Source organism: Lynx rufus, unplaced genomic scaffold (assembly GCF_022079265.1).
Source record: "Lynx rufus isolate CCGP_SWC_20201006 ecotype Redwood Valley unplaced genomic scaffold, mLynRuf1.p SCAF_2, whole genome shotgun sequence".
Classification (NCBI taxonomy): domain Eukaryota; kingdom Metazoa; phylum Chordata; class Mammalia; order Carnivora; family Felidae; genus Lynx; species Lynx rufus.
This window is the reverse complement of record NW_025814834.1, coordinates 171,643,187-171,662,108: the sequence shown is the minus strand read 5'-3', so window position 1 is coordinate 171,662,108 and position 18,922 is coordinate 171,643,187. Positions and strand designations below refer to the sequence as shown.

At 41.7% G+C, this 18,922-nt stretch overlaps 1 protein-coding gene across 1 annotated transcript in view; it reads left to right on the top strand.

Annotated features, from left to right (window-relative positions):
- Positions 1-17,390, top strand: part of PATJ (PATJ crumbs cell polarity complex component) — a 368,066-nt gene extending 350,676 nt beyond the window's left edge. The window contains exons 43-45 of the mRNA XM_047084721.1: positions 7,299-7,405; positions 10,831-10,972; positions 15,494-17,390. Coding sequence (XP_046940677.1) covers positions 7,299-7,405; positions 10,831-10,972; positions 15,494-15,640 — 396 coding nt within the window. The 3' untranslated portion in view covers positions 15,641-17,390. The remainder of the gene's footprint in view (positions 1-7,298; positions 7,406-10,830; positions 10,973-15,493) is intronic.
- The last annotated feature ends 1,532 nt before the right edge of the window (positions 17,391-18,922 follow it).

Here is an 18,922-nt window from a genome sequence, read left to right as displayed (position 1 = left end):
CGCGTCGGGCTCTGGGCTGATGGCTCGGAGCCTGGAGCCTGTTTCCGATTCTGTGTCTCCCTCTCTCTCTGCCCCTCCCCCGTTCATGCTCTGTCTCTCTCTGTCCCAAAAATAAATAAACGTTAAAAAAAATAAATAAATAAATAAAATAAATAAATAAATAAATAAAAACCGTGGATGCCAATGGTAAGCATTAAATAAGTGGCGTTTTATTACTTTCATTATAATAACACAGGCGTTAAGTCAGTAGATGCTAACGTCTCTAAAACCCTGGAAACGGAGTGGTTTTCCGTGTGGCACCTGAGGTGTGTGCTACTAGATATTGATGTGACCAGAAGTCACTTTGCCCCTTATTTTACTCCAAACTTAAAACATTTGACAGTTCAAACCATTATATTTTTAAAACAGATACATTGAAATCAATATATTCTGATGTCACTGGAATCAATGTCGTTAGATCCTAAATAAAGACTTGAAGCAGATGTGCTTCCTACTTCGTTAAGTTACACCAAATACCAGTCATGGGACAAGGCAAGTTTTGTGTCTTTATATTTTTAAGTACGCTTCATGCCCAACATGGAGCCCAGTGCAGGGTTTGAACTCACAACCCTGAGATCAAGACTTGGGCTGAGATCAAGAGTCAGATGCTTAACCGACTGAGCCACCGAGGTGTCCCAAGGCAAGCTTTTCTTGTTCTTCTGTTCTGTGCCCCATCTGAAGATACCAGCTTTCTCAGAGATCACCCTAACTTGATAGCCTTCCTGTCGGTTTTCAGCATATCTACCCTATGGATCTAGGATCCAGGTTGGGTGTGAGTGCCGAGTTTGTATGGCAAGATTTGAGTCCTAACAAATCTAAGGGCTAATCTTATTCCTGTACAGTATCAGCGGCCCAGGAAAGTTCTAAGCAAGGAGCTCAAGCTTTTGTACATTGTTATATCCTACTTATCTGGAAAATATTTCAATTTCTCAATTCTCTAAAACAATCCCCCCCCCGCAAACCTATTTTTAAGGAAAAGTACTCATCCTAGGGTTCATGCAACAATAAAACTTTGTGCTTTATTACTCAATTAAAAAGTATTAAACATACATCATTCTTTTTTTTTAACATACATCACTCTAATATAGAAAATACAATTCTGACTGAATTTAGTTTTGCTTTTAACCTAAAGTATTAAATGCCACAGAAAGCCAAGGTATGAGAGCATATCAGAGTAAATACCTTCCTACAGTAAAGGGGTTTGAGGAAGAGACAAAATTTAAGAAGGAAATGAATATTGAAGAGGAAACCCTGTTGGAGGAGGAAATACAGTTTGATTAGGAAATCCATTTGGCGGGGGAAACACGTTGTGAGGGGCAAGGGCAGTCGGAGGGGGGAACACATTGTGAGGGGCAAGGGCAGTCGGAGGGGGAAACACATTGTGAGGGGCAAGGGCAGTTGGAGGGGGAAACACATTATGAGGCACAAGGGCAGTCAGAGGGGGAAACATCCTTATTGGTTCTTCCTCTTCCACTGATTGAAAGGTCTCTGCTTTTTCATTAGGCTCAGAGGATAGGGCTTCTTCCCGATTCTTCATTTCACAAGCCTTCCTCTCAGGTAGAGTGACTTCCTCATCCTCTTTCATTTCACATGACTCCCCCTCCTCAAGTGCAGGGATTTCCTCCTCCTTTTCCATTAGACCAGTGGTCTCCGTCTCCTCAGGTAGGCACTTATTAAATGTTTGATCATAACAAGGCTGGGGAAAAGGTGAGGAGATGAAGTACTTTCATTAAACCTGGTGAGAGTTGAAACACTGCTGCAACCACTTGGCAGCTTCAGAAAACCTATTAAATTTACTCTGTGAATACCCATCACCCAGCAGTTCCATATCTGATTATCTTAAAGGACCACTCAAGATGCATGTAGCAGCACTATGTGCAACAGTAAAGAGGACATAATCTTAAAGGGCCACAGGTTTTGAACCAGGTTAATGGTTTTGAAGGGTGAGTGGGAAGCAAGGAGGACATCTACTACATCTCCAGTCCCCACGGGATGAGGGATGAGGCAAGAGGTTGCTGATGTGAGGAATGTAAAAAGCCAGACGATAGGGTGGAGATCTTAAGAGTTGGAGCTGGCCCTAGCCAGGTCCAAGGACCCCAGACACCACAGCTCTTGAACCATATATTCAGGTTGTATAGACTTTAATACCTATCGTCTAGGACCTCAAAGCCTTCATTGCCTTACCCAGGAGCCCTATCTTTTCCCTCTCTTCTCTCCACGTTGAGCCATGTGTTCATATCTGTCCCCCACACTAGATCACATCAACTGTAAGCCTGTTTGTTGGAGGGAGGGTACACATTTGCTCTCCCTTGGTTTCCTATGCTCCTGGTTCTATCCTCAGAACCTACCACAGAAGTTTGTCCCCAGGAGTTGAAGATTTACTTTAAAAAAAATGAGTAAACTTCCCATTAGTCTGTCTGCCTTTGCCCTTCTTCAGAAAGTGTAAATAGACCTTTCCCAGCCTTACCTCCATGCCATTTGGTCCCTGATGTTGATGAGGGAAGAGCACTTCAGAGGCTGCACTGAACACTCATAGGCCACATCTCCTTGGACTTGTACCCGGCTGAACATACATACCTTTCCAAGATCAGATTATGGTCTTTCCTAAGTCAATCCCTGGGAAGACCAATCAACTCTGAGACCACGATGGTTAATGCAAATGCCTTGGGCCTATAAAGTCTTTCTGAGGGTGATGAGTTTATTCTCTCCTTGCCTTCCTACAAAAGACTGCTGTCAGTGAAAATCCTTCACATTTCCCACTAGCTTCTTGGCTTCCACTCCTACAAAATAGGAGCTTGCACAGCTCCAAGGATCCTAGGCAATTCTCTAGGATTTAATATTATCAGTGGCTGGGAGTGGCCTTTTTATTTCAGGGTTGGCATTGAGCAAGAGGCCTTCAGATTTGGAGGGATGTGAGTTTTTCTGTACAATGGTGCTGTTAAAAGTGTTTTTATCTTCTCTAGCTAGATAAAAAAAAATTAATTTTTACCCAAATAGAACTGTGACTTTGGTTTCACAACTTACGCGGTTGATTTCGTGGACTCTTGAAAGGGTATTCTCTTTCTAAAAGTTAAAAAAAAACTGTCCTTCTGGAATATCCATGGGCATATGTCTCCCATGCCCTGAGCCCTCCTCATATAGTATCCTGTGAGGGTGAGGACATTTTTCCACCTGTTGCCAAGCACACATCCAGATGATCTGCTCTATTTGCAACTGCTTGTTCAACTATCTCTCTGCCCCTCTTCCTCCTTGACACCATATCTAGAGTTTACTTAATCATATGCACTGTGAGTCAGATTGCCTGGTGTGAGGGTCCAAGACCATGTTTATACCCTCACACTGCCCAAGATTCTAGAATAAAATGAAATGGAAGTGAATCCAGCTTTCACTCCTTAACTGACCTTGAGAAAGTTACTTAACCTCTCTGCTCCAGGTTCCTCTGCCCAACATACGGAAACAATAGTGGTACCTACCTGAGTCCGTAGGGACTCAGGAGAGTGTTTAGCATAAAGTAAGTGCTCAGTTTATATTCATTAGTTGTGGTGCTGTTATATATTAGACAAATGAGCAAATAAAGGATCAGGTTGCCATCAAAGCTTGGCTTTTGAAGGTACCTTAGAAAAAACAGTATTTGTGGTACCTGACCAGCTCCCTTGGTGGAACATCTGACTCTTGATCTCAGACTCACGAGTTCTTAAAAGAAGAAAAAATAGTATTTTACTGACTTTCTTCCTTAGCCCCATAATGGGTGGATTGTTTCACGGTCAACTGAGAGTACAAGTCCAAATTCCCACCAAGTATAGGAATCTCCTTTACTGTGTCCCGAATTGATAGATTTTGAACCTCTATTTGAATGCTTGCTTTGGCAAGATGCTCATATCCTAACAAGCTGTGCCATTCCATTCTGTAACTACCTTATTAGATTTTTTTTTCCTCTTTAACAGGACCCAAAACCAATCTGCTTGTAACCTCCATCAGTCTCACTCTGTTCCGTGGAAATTCAGAAGATTGAGTCCCATAATCCCTATTCCTTAGGAAGGTTTTGGGTTCATTCACTCCACAAATACTCATTAAACAACTGTTATGTGCCAGGCATGTTAATACTGAGAAGCAGTCCTTATCCTCATGAATCCTGTGATTGAGGGAGAAAGACCTGTTAACAGTCACACAAATATGTCTCATTGCAATTTGTAAGAAAAAATTCTTATGGAGAGGAAAGCAGGAGAAATTAAAACACTGGTGGTAAAGAAGGCTTGTATATGGAAAGTGACTTTTAAGTGAACACCAGGCCAACTGGCTTTTCTTGGTAGGGTAGGGGGAGGGGTGGGGATTCTGGACAGAGAGAACTGGAGCTAATAAAGGAGTGGAAGGAGATAATGGGATTAGAGGAGCAGGACCTCCTAGGGGAGGACCTTTGTGTTTATAATTAGGAAGTCTGGATTTTATTCTGAGTACAAAGAGAGACCACTGGAAGGTTTTAAGCAGGGGAGTGCCATTATCCATTTTATGTTAAAAAAGATAACTGGCTGTTGTATAGAAGAGATTGAAAGAGGATGACTGGGGATGCTGGTTAAAAGGCAGTTGGTGATGATGAATTGATTAGGATGGTCACCACAGAGGTGAAAAGAAAACAGATTTGAGAAGTACTTTAGAGGTAGGATCCAGAGGACTTGGTGGTGGATTGCATATGGCAGGTGAGACACGGATGTATCAGGTTGATATTCAGAGACAGTACCTGTGTGGTTAGCATCCTGGCATCTTTTCTAGTTGGACAGTCGTCACCAGCCAGAAATCAAGTATTTTCAATATTCCACCTAGTGCATTTCTAATTAGGTAGCCAGAGGTGCCATTTACTAAGAATTTTTCAAATTCATTGAAAAATGGTTATTGGATCAAGAGTTTGAATTTGTGTTAATCATAATAAGCCCTTGAGTTGTTAAAATGCAGATGGTGAATTGGCAAGTGGATATAGCCGACTAGGCTGGGAACTGTCAGCACCTTGTTGCCATTTAAAGCTACGAGAATATATACATTGTCACCTAGACCCTGAGTGTGCATGTGGGAAGGGGGATACAGGACTGAGCCACAGGGGCCAACAGAATAGCCAAGAGGTAGAAAAGTGGGCCCCAGCAGCATGGGGAAAGCCAGAAAGTGGCAGAAGTCACAGAAGTTTAGGTCTGGTGGCTACTTGAATGGAAGTTTAGGGATAGCTGCTGGAATGGAGTAGTTCATGAAGATGGTGTAGGTTAGAATTACAGAGGTCACATGCAAAGACAATTTCTCCAATACACTTGCTGTGGGGAGAGTAAAAAAAAAAGGCTATTGGAAAGTAGAGGGGCTCTTGTGGTCAAGGAGAATCTGTTTCTTCCTCTTTCTCTTATCCTAAATATTTGCCCAGTTCATTCAGACATTCTGTATAGGATGGTATTTCCAGAAGATTCCATAACTTGCACACAGCCATGTTTTCCCAGAATAGGATACTTCACCAAAATGTGTTCTCACTCTGCCAGGACTGGCCTGTTGCTTTCCTTGTTCTAAAAACTCCATTAACAGATACAGCTAAGTTTAGCAATTTAGGCAGCCATGCCCTCTGTTGGCTTATTCTGAAACTGCAGTCAAATCCAGTTCTTTGCATTGCACTCTATTCTTGTGCACTGAGTATTATACCCTAGAAGAAGAACCACTGATCAGAAGCAGGGGTAGCCCAGGAGCTCTTGAGAAAGAAGCTCTGATAACTCGTAGAGGTGGAAGACACCTCCAGGCTTAGCATACAAGGCAGGCTTTTCTGATTCCCATTCAACAGATGAGCAAGCTGAAACTCAGGCACAGCACCATTTAAATGACAGAAACTGAACTCATTGAACCTCAGTCCTAGTATGAGCTGTTGGAGCTATACCATATTTCTCTTGAATACTATTTGCAAGATTACAGATACATAAAGTGTTTACATGTCATGTACTATACTTTTGTCTGGAACCATCTAAAAAAATAATAGGGAGTCAGATTTTCTTTCAGTCACCAAATATTAATTGAACATCTATATGCCAGGTACTGTTGAACATAGGATACAGTAGTGAATGAAACGGACAGGCTTCCTGCTCTCATACTCTCATATGACGTGACAGGGAATAAATAAATAAGGTTAAAAAATATATAGTTTATTAGAGAGTATTATTGTCTTTGCATGTGACCTCTGTTTTGTTCTTCAAAACAAAAGAATCAGAAAGCAAAGGAGGGTATGAAATGTTGGGCTGGGTGTTGGCACAGAAATTTTAGTTACAGTCTCCAAGGTCCTGAGGGAAGTGAAGGAGCTAGCCATGCAGACACTGAACGCAGAATGTTCCACTTGCCAAGCGCTGAGGTGGAGATGCCTCTGGCACGTTAGAGGAACAGCACGGAGGCCAGTGTGGCTGGAACCCAGTGAATGCAGAGGAAAATGTTAAGAGCTGAAGGCAGAGACATAGCTGGGTAGGTCACCTGCAGATGACCTTGTAGATCATAGTAAGGACTTGAGCTTGTGATCCTAGGGAGTTGGGTTTCCTCTGCTTTAAGTTTTAAGCAGAGTGAAATAATCTGCTGTGTTTTAACAGGACCATTCTAGCTGCTACGGACTGAGTGGGGGAGGGGCGGAAGCAAGGACACAAGCAAGGGGGCTTTTGTAAAACTCCAGGCAAGAGATGATTCTGTAGGAAGACCAACAGCACTTTATGAGGACTGAACGCAGGTTGTGAGGGAAAGAGTAGTCAAGGATGATACCAAGGCATTTGCCGAAACTGACAGAATGAAGTGGCCATTACCTGAGATGAGGAGGGTTATGGGAATAAAGGTCGGTGTTGGACATCCCACTAATTGGTGATTGGACATATAAATCTAGAGGTAAGAGGTGGTGCTGCAGATGCAGGAATTATCATTACGTAGATGGTATTTAAGTTATCAAGTGGGATGAAATGAGATAAGAGGCGATAACTAAGAGGATGTTTAGATGGGAGAGATAAGAAATTTAAGGACTGAGCCCTGTGGCACTCTAATAGAGGCTTAGGATATATGAAGGAACGGCCGGCAGGTAGAAAGGAAACCAGTAAAGTATGGTGTTATGGAAGCCAAATGAAGAAAATCATTTGAGAGAATAATCCATTTGTGTCAAATGCTGCAGATAGTCTGAATAACATGAGGATGAGAACCAACCATTGAATATGGTATGGTTTCTCCAATTCTCTCCTAATTTACAGTGGGTTTTCTTGTTCTGGTTTTTCCCCCAGGTTGTAGCAGATACCAATATAAGTGCCATAGCAACTCAGCTTGAAAACATGTCTGCGAGCTACCATCTTGGTTCTCCCACGACTGAACACCATCCAGAAGTCACTGAGTGAGTATTCTAGATGCAGAGTGCCTATTACATGTGTGGGCAAGGCTCAGTGAGACCTTTTCCAGAATCTAGAGTGCTCTCTAAGGAAGAGGAGGGGGGAAGTACATATTACCTTTTCTAACTCCTAGAGAATCTCCAGACACACACCAAGGTTTCCTTATATCTCACCAGGCTTTGCTTCACATAGGACTTCTTAACAGACTGCTGTCACGGGGCCTGCACACACACTACATCTGGTCACTTTGACATGGTGCCTTCTTCCCTAAGAAATCCCATATTTACAACCTTGGTGCACCCTGCTTTATTATGCAAAGAACTATGTTTTCTAAGCTAAAATCTTGTTCTGAGGTTAAATCTTACTGTTACAACTCCTGGCATTCTTCATTAAAACCAGTCATCGCGGTTAAAATTGTTCGTTAAAGCAGTGTTTCTCAAACTAGAATGTGCGTATTAAATATCTAAGGAGCATATTTAAAAATGCTAATTTCTCTGACCTCATTCTCAGAGATTCTGACTAGGTGGGCTACAGTGGGTTCCCCAGGGCACTTTTGCTACCCATAGGCCGAGGATCCATACTTGGAGAAATGTCGCCTGAAGTTAATGCTCTCGGTACTGCCAGTGCCTGGTCACCGGTATGTGCTCAGTAAATGCTTGTTGACTGATCTGAATGGTTCATTAGAAAGATCTGATGATCACCACCATTTCCAACTTTTTCCTGGTAGTTCACAGCTTACGTGACATCTTTGAGATTGTTTTTCTTAAGGAAAGGATATTAATCTTAACTCATTTTACTTTTTTCTTATGAAAGTAATAAATGCATGCTATTAAAATGTGACAAATACACAAAATTAGCACATTTTTAAGTTATAATGGCCCTTTCCAAAAAAAAATCAGGGCCCTTATAGGAAGAGTAGTTAGTACATTTTTAGCATCATTTGATGTCCCTATGGAAGTACAGAGATGCCCTTATAATCTTGGTTCCTTTGGTATAATTTCACAGCTCCTGGCAAGTTGGGAACCACTAGCATAAAAGATCTTTTTTCTTTTTTTTTAATGTTTATTTTTGAGAGAAAGAGAGGCAGAGCACGAGCAGGGGAGCAGCAGAGAGGGAGACACAGCATCTGAAGCAGGCTCCAGGCTCTGAGCTGTCAGCACAGAGCCCAATGTGGGGCTCGAACCCACAAACTGCAAGATCATGACCTGAGCCAAACTTGGACACTTAGCCGACTGAGCCACCCAGGGGCCCCTAGCATAAAAGAATTTATAAATTACTTATAATCCAACCACTGTTAACATTTGGAGATTTTTTTATTAGTCTTCTATATGAAAGTAAATTAAAACTAATTGAAAATGTGAGATAAATGGAGGCAAACTCCATCTGATGAGTGGAACTGCATTCCTCCCTCTCCCCCTGAAAACAGGTCTCTAATAGTGAAGAAGCACAATTATGAAGGTCTCTAATGATTTGGTGGCTCCCAGGGCCCAGCTCTAAAACAATACTTTGGACATCTAGATTCCCATTTCAATATGCTTAGAAATGGGCGGCTGTGTTTGCAAGAGGTAACATGAATCAAATTCACATCTGGCCAGTGGGCCATTACTAAGAATACTTACAAGTCCCCAAAGTCATGAAATGTAGAGCCTTACCCATGACGTCATTACCATTTGGCCCTAGGCGATAATTTATCATCCATTCAGCAGATATTTATTGAGCACCTGCCTAAGGTCAGACACTGTCCTGGATGGGGTTTGGGAGATTCAAACTTTGAAACATAAGTGAAGGCATTGCCCCAGTCCTCAAGGAACTGCCAGAGAATTGGAAAACCAGGCCCCTGAATCCATGTTTGTAAGAGTTGATAAGCATAGGGGAGCTGAGTTCCATGGGAGAGATAAGTAAGCACAGGGTCCTGTGAAACCATGACAGGGTGGCACAACTCAATTAGGGGGTATACTTGGACGCACGAATGCTTCAGCTTAGTTTTGAAAGAATTGGAATAAGCAGGAGTGGCATTCAAAACACTTAGCACTTTATACGGCATGGACATTCAGCAATTACTAGGGGTTGCCTGCTGGAAACAACCAGTAAATACATCAATAAACACCCCTATCGGTGTGAACCAGCTGAAAATCAACCCTAAGAAAAGCCAGGCAAAATTGAGGCGGGAGAGAGGGAAGAATACTCTAGTTAGACAGAATAGCATATTCAAAGGTTGCTTATATCCCAGTTTTGCAAAATTCTCTAAATACACGAGTGGCTGAGTTTGTATCACGTGGCTCTGTGTCCCACACACACATGCTGCCACAAAACAGGTGAGGCTGCCACAATACAAAAATGAACCTCCTACAAATAAGATGGCAGGGTCTGGGGTACCGGAGTTCCTTCAGGTTTCTACCCTTTGGACAAGGGCATTTGGGAAGAAGAAATTGGCATTAGATAAGCTTAAACTACTTGAGCCCACGTAGATAATTTAATTTTTAGCCATGTTGTTTCTAAGAGAGAAGACTTCCACACTGGACGAAACTTTGAAAATCTAAATTACCCATTTGAAACAGATTGCCCTTACCCATTTTGCTTCTCCTTGGCTTCTTTCTTCTCTCCTGGACTCCACTTCTCACATACATGGTCATGATCCTGAGTTGGTGACATGCACAGTGCATACTGCTGGGAATACTCAGATGATCAATACTCAGATGGGAGAGGATGACGTGAGGAGTTCATGGTCTGGTGGAAGAGAAAGATGGCTAAGTGATCACGCCATCTTATGACAAGTGCTATACTAGAAATCTGGACCAAGTGCAAAGGGAGCACAGAGGAGGATTGGCTAATTCTCCCAAGGGAGTCAGGAAAGCATCACACTGGAGATGGGCTTTGAAGAAGGAGTTCCCACCCCGGTTCCCTAGGTGGAAGTGGTAGGTGAGGTGTGGTGAGGCTATTCAGGCAGAAAAGGAGCGGCAGTTGACTGAGCCATTGGGCTGCCATCACCTGTTCTGGAGAGAAGCCCACCTGTAGACTGGTGGTCTGCCACTAAGCAAAGGTGATACCCCACCTCTCTGTCCCCATGCACATTCTTCAAGGATATGGAGACCATTTCATTCAGCTTTAAACAGTAAGCACAGTAAGCGTAAAAGTTAAAAGCCAAGCATACAGACGGCTGCTTTAACAACCTCGGCATCCTGACTTTCTTTTTCACTAAAAAACAGTGACTTTTATGAAAGAGAACACCCCTTAAGACATCAAGTCATTAAGACATCGGCCATTAGTCCTGCATGACACAGGAAATGTAAAAATCAGTTTCTGATTACTCTCTGAGAGTTTGATTTGATAAACTGGCCTTCATAGTTTCGCAGTATGAAAGTCTCTCTCAAATCTGTGTTCTTCCATTAAAATGAAATTCCCTCTCAATATCTATTCTTGAATTAAACAGCGTGCATTGTGTTTTCAGAACACCTCCACCTAAGATTATTACTTTGGAGAAAGGCTCTGAAGGATTGGGGTTTAGTATTGTAGGGGGTTATGGAAGTCCCCATGGAGACCTGCCAATTTATGTCAAGACTATATTTGCAAAGGTATTTTTTTCCTTTTTACTGTACTTTTTTTTTTTTAACCTAGGTGAGATTTTTTTCTAAGTGCTTTGCTTTGCTTACTTTTAGCTATACCTGGGTGTGTGCTTGTATGCTCATTGCATTTTCACCTTGTGTAGGACATTCCCACAGCAGACTAGTGAAAAAAAAAATCTACAAAAGTCGATTTTACAGATTGTCTTCTTTCAACAACACAACATAAGGAGCAGTGCAGGGCTCTTTGGAAGCTGGCCTTGGAAGTGTTATTCCAGGCTAGAACAAAAGTTTGGCTTTCTCCTTCAAGAAAAGATGACCGCACAGGGCCGTGGCAGAAAGCTCTGCACAAGCCTCGGGTCAGTGCAGCATTAATGGCCGTACATCACCAGAAATCTCAGGACCCTTTACCTTAAGTTGCTGTCTCTCTCTTCCAGCCCTCTGCTGAGTACTTGCACGATCAGCCCACTAAATTAGACTCCAGCTGGATAATAGTGTTTTTCAGGAATTAAATATTCCAATACATCCTACTTGATACATAGGTCATGGTGTCCATTCCAACTGCTGCCTCTAGATGGCTCTCAGATAAGTTACTTTTAACTTTATTGTGACTTTTAAAGTTGGAATTCAATTTTATTGTCAATTCTGAAGATCTCGGAAAAGGACTTAGTATTAATAGTACAATTTTACTCTTCATTGGTTTTATGACAGTCTTTTTTTATTAATTGATCCGATGGCCTCCTACTGCTCTTTCCTAAAGAAATAAAGGTCTTTAAGAGAATAAATAAGGTAGATTCTCTTTCTAGAAAGCTATACTCTACACTAAATAACAAGTTTACTTTTACCTGTGCGGCTCTTAGCACCTGTTAATTGAGCCTAACCATGACCTGACATAATCCTTAAGTCATTTGGCATTTCCTTTTGGAACACATTAGGTAGCTGCAGATTTACCCACCTGTTTCCAATTTGCTAGGGTGCCTATTAAGGAGACATGTTATTCCCAAACACACACATCTGTTGACCTGGTGATGGGCAAAAGGGAAGAGGGAAAGCAGATCAGAAACATTCTAGATAGTGGTGCTGCCCCAGTCTAATAATTCCCAAGGTGGTAAGCCACTGAGAGACCCTCCTTTTCCTAAGGCAACACCGTAAGTAATTGTGATAATTATTCTTTGGGTGCATTATTATACTTTGCTTTTATTTTTTTAAGTTTATTTATTTTTGCGAGAGAGCATGGGGGAGGGACAGAGAGAGAGAATCCCAAGCAGGCTCCGCACCGCCAGCACAGAACCCAATGCAGGGCTCGAACTCACAAAACCGTGAGATCACAACCTGAGCCAAAACCAAGAGTTGGACACCTAACAGAGCCACCCAGGCGCCCCTATACTCTGCTTTTAAAAGAGCCACTATATAGATAAGAATAGTGTAAAACACAATCTACTTCCCCGCCTTTGCCTCTCTGTAAAGCCCTTCCAGAATGTTTGTAATTCCCTGTTCACTTCGTAACTGTAGGTAGATCAGAGGACTGGTTAGCTTCTCAGGTCTTTTGACCTGCAGTCCAGAGTTAGAAGGCCACACCAGCCACGCCCATCTAGACAACTCCTAGGTAGTGAGCCAGGGCCAGGCACCTTTTGTCGGGTCACCAGAACATACAGTGGAGGATGAAATGGCCGTGCATTGCTGGTGGGTTTTTGAAAAGAAACTACCATCAAATCACAGTGGGACAAAGCAGTGGGGGATAATGAATGTGCTGCAGCTCCCACAGAATCTCTTTTCAAAGACCCTCACGGAAGATGCCATTTAGAAAGCAGCTATGCAAGTAGTAACATAGTAGGAAATATTGAACATCCCTGGTATGTTTTATTTTTAAGGAATAGACCCTTGTTTGTAAAGTAAGGCACAGCTAAATCTGAGAAGCCCAATTAAAAAAAGAAAAAGTTCTAAAGCCTTAGCTAATGGCCTACTTAGTTCAGTCTCAATAAAAGAATATTCTAGTGCAAACAATTATTAGTTCCATAGAGTTTATTATAACTCAATCTCATTTGATGGCTTTTTCTTTTTTCATTTGTTAGAGTGAAACCAGTATATCCAAATTTAAAAGTTTTCTTTAGACAAGCAGTAAACCAAAATCTGGCAAAAGAGTTTTTCTCTCTTTTTTTTTTTTAATTTATTTTGAGAGAGAGAACCAGCAGGGGAGGGGCAGAGAGAGAGAATCCCAAGCAGGCCACACTGCCAGCTCAGAGTCTGACACGGATCTCAATCCCACGAACCATGAGATCGTGATCTGAGCCAATCAAGAGTCAGACACTTAACCGACTGAGCCACCCCGGTGCCCCAATTTTTTCTTTTTTTTTTTTTTAATTTTTTTTTTAATGTTTAGTCATTTTTGAGAGAGAGACAGAGTGTGAGTGGGGGAGGAGCAGAGAGAGAGGGAGACACAGAATCCGAAGCAGGCTCCAGGCCCCGTCCGAGCTGTCAGCACAGAGCCCGATGCGGGGCGCGAACTCACAAACCACGAGATCATGACCCGAGCTGAAGTCGGATGCTTACCGACTGAGCCACCGAGGCGCCCCAAGTTTTTTCTTTTTTTTAAATGTTGAAGTCCATCATAAAAGTGAATTTTGATGCTAAGCTAAACATTTCCCCCATAGGAATCTGGAAGCTATAGAAACGATAGCTGTATGTTTTCCCTGTTTTTCAACAATGAACATATATTCTTAAAAATGTTTGTCTTCTCAAGTTTCTGAATCTCGGATGCCCACAGGGCGTGAGTTTTTATGTGACCTTGTTAGTGTCCCTAACCTTCTTTTAATACTTCTCTTGCTCAACTAAGAAATAAATTTGGGAGTTTCCTGGGTAGCTCAGTCAGTTGAGGGTCCGACTCGACTTTGACTTAGGTCATGATCTCATGGTTCATGGGTTCAAGCCCCAAATCAGGCTCTGTGCTGACAGCTCAGAGCCTGGAGCCTGCTTCAAATGCTGTCTTCCTCTCTCTCTGCCCCTCCCCCACTTGTGCACGTACACTTGCTCGCTCTCTCTCAAAAATGAATAAACATTAAAAAATTTTTTGTTAAAGAATGTACAAATCGCAGAAAGTTGAAATGTCATCCTGTTTTGCATTACTGAAAATGAAAACTTGAAAAACTTAACATGCTTTAAAAAAAAATTACAGCTATCTGAGGTTTCCTAAAGCCCTCAAATCTTAGCCTGTAACATTTAATAAAATCAAGTTTGCTAAGTAATTCTGATTTTATCCACAAGTTGTTTAATCTTGTCTGTGTTGCAGTTAACACACTTTCGTAAAAGAAAAAAAAAAAGATTTGAATGAAGTTACAATTTATTTAATTTTGGTATTTCCCCCCAGTACAGACATGGTTTTGAATATTCTTTATTATACCTTTACCAGAATTCCACCCTTTCCACGGTTTTGACAGTCTAGATAATTCACCCATCACCTCAGGACCTCCATGCTGCAGGTAGACACCAGTCTCTGAAGCATTAGTTAGTGCCTCTTAGTTTGGCTTCTGAGTGAGTCAGGACAGGGGTGCCTGTGGGCCTTAATTATTTTCCCCAGCACTTCAACATCATTTAGAGGATTCTTCCAGCACTAATGTTTTAAGGGATTTTCACAGTTACCCCAACAGAAGGAGAAAGCCTCCTACAAATCTTTTCCTAGGTTTTTTCTTTCCTTACCCATCCAAAGTATTTCTAGTAATATCATGGTATTTTTAGGTACTTGGCTTTAGAATTTAAAAAAGCCCAAGTTTCACTTGCTTTGTGCAATTTTGAGGAGCCATGCATGACTGAATGTATAATGAAAGTAGTCATTTAGAACTCTAAATGATCAAAGATAAGCTGAAGCTTTTGAAGATGATATTGCAAAATTTCAGAGATGCTACACTTTGTGTATTTATATATAGAACAGCTTTATTGAGATAGAATTCACATACTATACAATTCACCCCATCTAGAGGCTACATCTTTTTTTTATTTATTTGAGTAATCTCTACACCCAGCACGGGGCTCAAACTCACAAACCCGAGATCAAGAGTCTCATGCTCTTCTGACTGAGCCAGCAGACGCCCCAAGGCTACACTCATTTTTGACCAATCACTGCAGGGAAGATACCTTAATAATACAACGGGAACCCTATATCATGATGGTGCTGGCAATAAGACTTAACACCAGATTCAGTTCTGCCTTTGTCAGTATATTAGGTATTCATGAATATGACATTCAAATTCCATTCAGTATGGAATATTGAAATAAGGTCCTACTCGTATTAAAAGAAATGTGAATGTCAGTACATTTCTACTAGTATGTTATTTAAACAGTGCATAATTATGGTTACTATTCAACCATTATTCAAATAACACATCCTACATTCTTAATTTTCTTAGTTTAAAAACATTACCTAGAAATAACTTTAACTGGTAGTTTTTAAAGTTACTCTTTTGATAAACACACCCTAATATTAATATTATTTGTTAACTGCGTGGTCCTGGATTAAACTGGAATGTTTCTTATTTGTAGGGAGCAGCTGCAGATGACGGCCGGTTGAAGCGAGGCGATCAGATTTTAGCCGTTAATGGCGAGACCCTGGAAGGTGTCACTCATGAGCAAGCTGTGGCCATTCTAAAACACCAGAAAGGGACTGTAACCTTAACTGTGCTGTCATGAGCCTCGTGTCCTAATCTCAAGATAGGTATTGTAGAATATCCATAGGAAGATGAAGCCCTGAGAGAGGATGAAAAGCAGCCTCCACTAGAATCCGCTTTCATTTCCCATCTCACCCTCTCTGCTCAGGAGAGGAAGCTAGATTTCGTGTGAATTTCCCAAATCAACCGTCACCTCTTGGTGGGGTTAATTTCCAAAACTCGAATGAGTCTTCTCTGATATGCATCTAACATCCATGTTTATCTACTAGTAGTAGCTGGTTCTGATTATATTTGCTGAAACCGAAGTTAACAACCCCTCATTCCTTGTGCCCTTCTCTGCCCATTCCTCCTCACTCAGAGGCTTAACAGCAAGCTCACTTGGCATCTGAAGAACAGAAACAAACATTAAGCAACTTGTCATCTCACTCATGATTTACGTATGCTAATTGTCTCTTCAAGTATGGCAGAAAACATTAGTAGTATAATTAACTTACCATTGATCCCCATGATAAAATACCCAGTTCTCCTATGGGAAATTACTGTGCTCTTTTCTGCACGACTTATAGTCAAGTAAGTCTCAAATTCGTTTCCCTGGCGGATCTTTATAAACTAGTCATTGGTGATTATGATGAATCAATATGCACACTGTAATGTGAAAACTCTGGAAGGCTTTCTAATTGTTTTCTTAGCTAAATAAATGTATACCACTGAGAAAAAGCACCTTATTCTCAGCAGGAAAAATTAGCATCCATGTTCTGAATTCTAACCATGCTAAATTACCTTCAAGTCCAGGAAGTTCATCTGGAGTTAATGGCATCTCAGTAGGCAGGCATCATTCCCACCCTTCAGTCTTCAGAAGACGAGGTGGAAGCCTGACAACCACACTGTAGAGATCGTAAGTCAGATGTGGCCTGGGTGGCCTTGGACTTGTGCAAAGTAGAGTGACAGATTTGAGTATCCTTCCCCTTGGCTCCATACCGCTCAAGCTAGCAGTACAATCTGTAGGAACATAGGGATAGAGCAACATGCTTAGCCGCAAAGTGACGGTGGAAATGAACTCAGCCTGAGAATCAGTGATGGGTACTTGGCTAATGTTTCCTGATCGTCAGGAAGCCCCCCATCTGCCGAAGTTTGACACGCTAACAAAGCAACTACAGCAGAAAATACAAAAATACCTTTAAAGTTGAATAGGGGCATTCTTATGTAGGTATTCACAGGAAAATGGGGGAGCTGCTTATCAGTGAATAGTTTAGGTTCTTCTGTAAAAAATGTACCATAAAAGAGGGGTACCAGGATCAGTAATTGAAGTATTGTAGCATCTTTGAACTAAAACACTATGCTGCGAATGGTCCACAGTAATTGTCAACATGTAATGGGCTCTAATTTAAAATGTTATTTAATAATTACAGATTTTAATTGAGACTTATCTTTGAGTAGATGTAATCACAAAGTGCATTAACTCTTGTTGGAATATTTTGTGGCTATTCCAAAGTATAGAGTGCCTAAATCTTATGTTGAAAATGTCTTTCATGACTGGCATTGAGTTTTCTGAAGTTACATATGGCTTGTGGAATTTCTAATGTATCCAAGATGTGCAGTGTTATGAGGATCTTGTCTTTCAGTGCACAGGAAGCTATAGGCCTCAGAAGTTCTATGCTAATTGTACCTGTAAGAACCCCTGAGGCAGCCAAGAAGAAATGAAGCCCAAATAAAACTTGAAAATGCACCTTAAAATAAAAAGTACGTGTGTGCATACACACACCCACACATAAGACTTCGTGGAATACTTTTGAAATGTGATTCTGCTTGATTTTTTTTTTTTTTTAAATTTTTTTTTTTCAACGTTTATTTATTTTTGGGACAGAGAGAGACAGAGCATGAACGGGGGAGGGGCAGAGAGAGAGGGAGACACAGAATCGGAAACAGGCTCCAGGCTCTGAGCCATCAGCCCAGAGCCTGACGCGGGGCTCGAACTCATGGACCGCGAGATCGTGACCTGGCTGAAGTCGGACGCTTAACCGACTGCGCCACCCAGGCGCCCCTGATTCTGCTTGATTTTGATGGAATGGCCGTTAAATATACATTTTGAAATAATATACTGTTGTTGTGTCTCACACATAATCCTCTTAGGTCATGCCATTAGAAGTCTACTGATACAAGAATTGTGCTCTATATTCCTTACTGCAGTAAATTGACCAAAATTCTCATAACTGGTTCCGTCTCTAAGTAATTGCCTTGCCAAAAATGCTTCTTTGCATCAGAACTTACTGACAAGCCAAGAGGCCACGAAGATGGGAATGTTTTGAAGAAAGGGGTTCTGCCATAGTACATGTATTGTTTTGTCCTCATCATTTGGGAAATCTAAGTATAGTAATTGGGGTTCTAGCATGAGAGGGAAGTAAATCAGGAAACATGAAACTGCTGAATGTATGTGTAAGTTGTTTCCAAAGATTATAAATAAGTATAGTTGCCTAAAGAGCAAATAGAGTCTTATTATATATGAAAAAGTGCAATTTGTGCATCTGATTTGGCTTTTTCTTCAGCCTCTTTGTTCCCTAAAGGGCGGGGCGTGGCCGGGGGAATCTAACTTTTCACAAAGTTTTCCAGTACTATTAAAATCTGGGATCCATTAATAGCTATCTCATGGCAAGTATGTTGCCAGGTGTTAGAATAGGTGTTCTCTCCCCTACCCCATCTCTCTCTCTCTCTCTCTCTCTCTCTCTCTCTATATATATATATATATATATATTTTTTTTTTTTTTTTAAGTAGGCTTCATGCCCAGCATGTAGCCCAACATGGGGCTTGAACTCACAGCCCTGAGATCAAGACCTGAGCTGAGATCAAGAGTAAGATGTTTAGGGGCGCCTGGGTGGCGCAGTCGGTTAAGCGTCCGACTTCAGCCAGGTCACGATCTCACGGTCCGTGAGTTCGAGCCCCGCGTCAGGCTCTGGGCTGATGGCTCAGAGCCTGGAGCCTGTTTCCGATTCTGTGTCTCCCTCTCTCTGTCCCTCCCCCGTTCATGCTCTGTCTCTCTCTGTCCCAAAAATAAATAAAAACGTTGAAAAAAAAAAAAAAGAGTAAGATGTTTAGGGGCACCTGGGTGGCTCAGTTGAGCATCAGACTCTTTGTTTTGGCTCGGGTTGTGATCTTATGGTTCATGGTTTGAGCCCCCCATCAGGCTCTGTGCTGAGAGCAAGGAGCCTGCTTGGGATTCTCTCTCCCTCTCTCTGCCCCTCCCCTGCTCACTCACTCGCTCTCTCAAAAATAAATAAACACTAAAAATGTTTTTTAAAAGTCGAACGT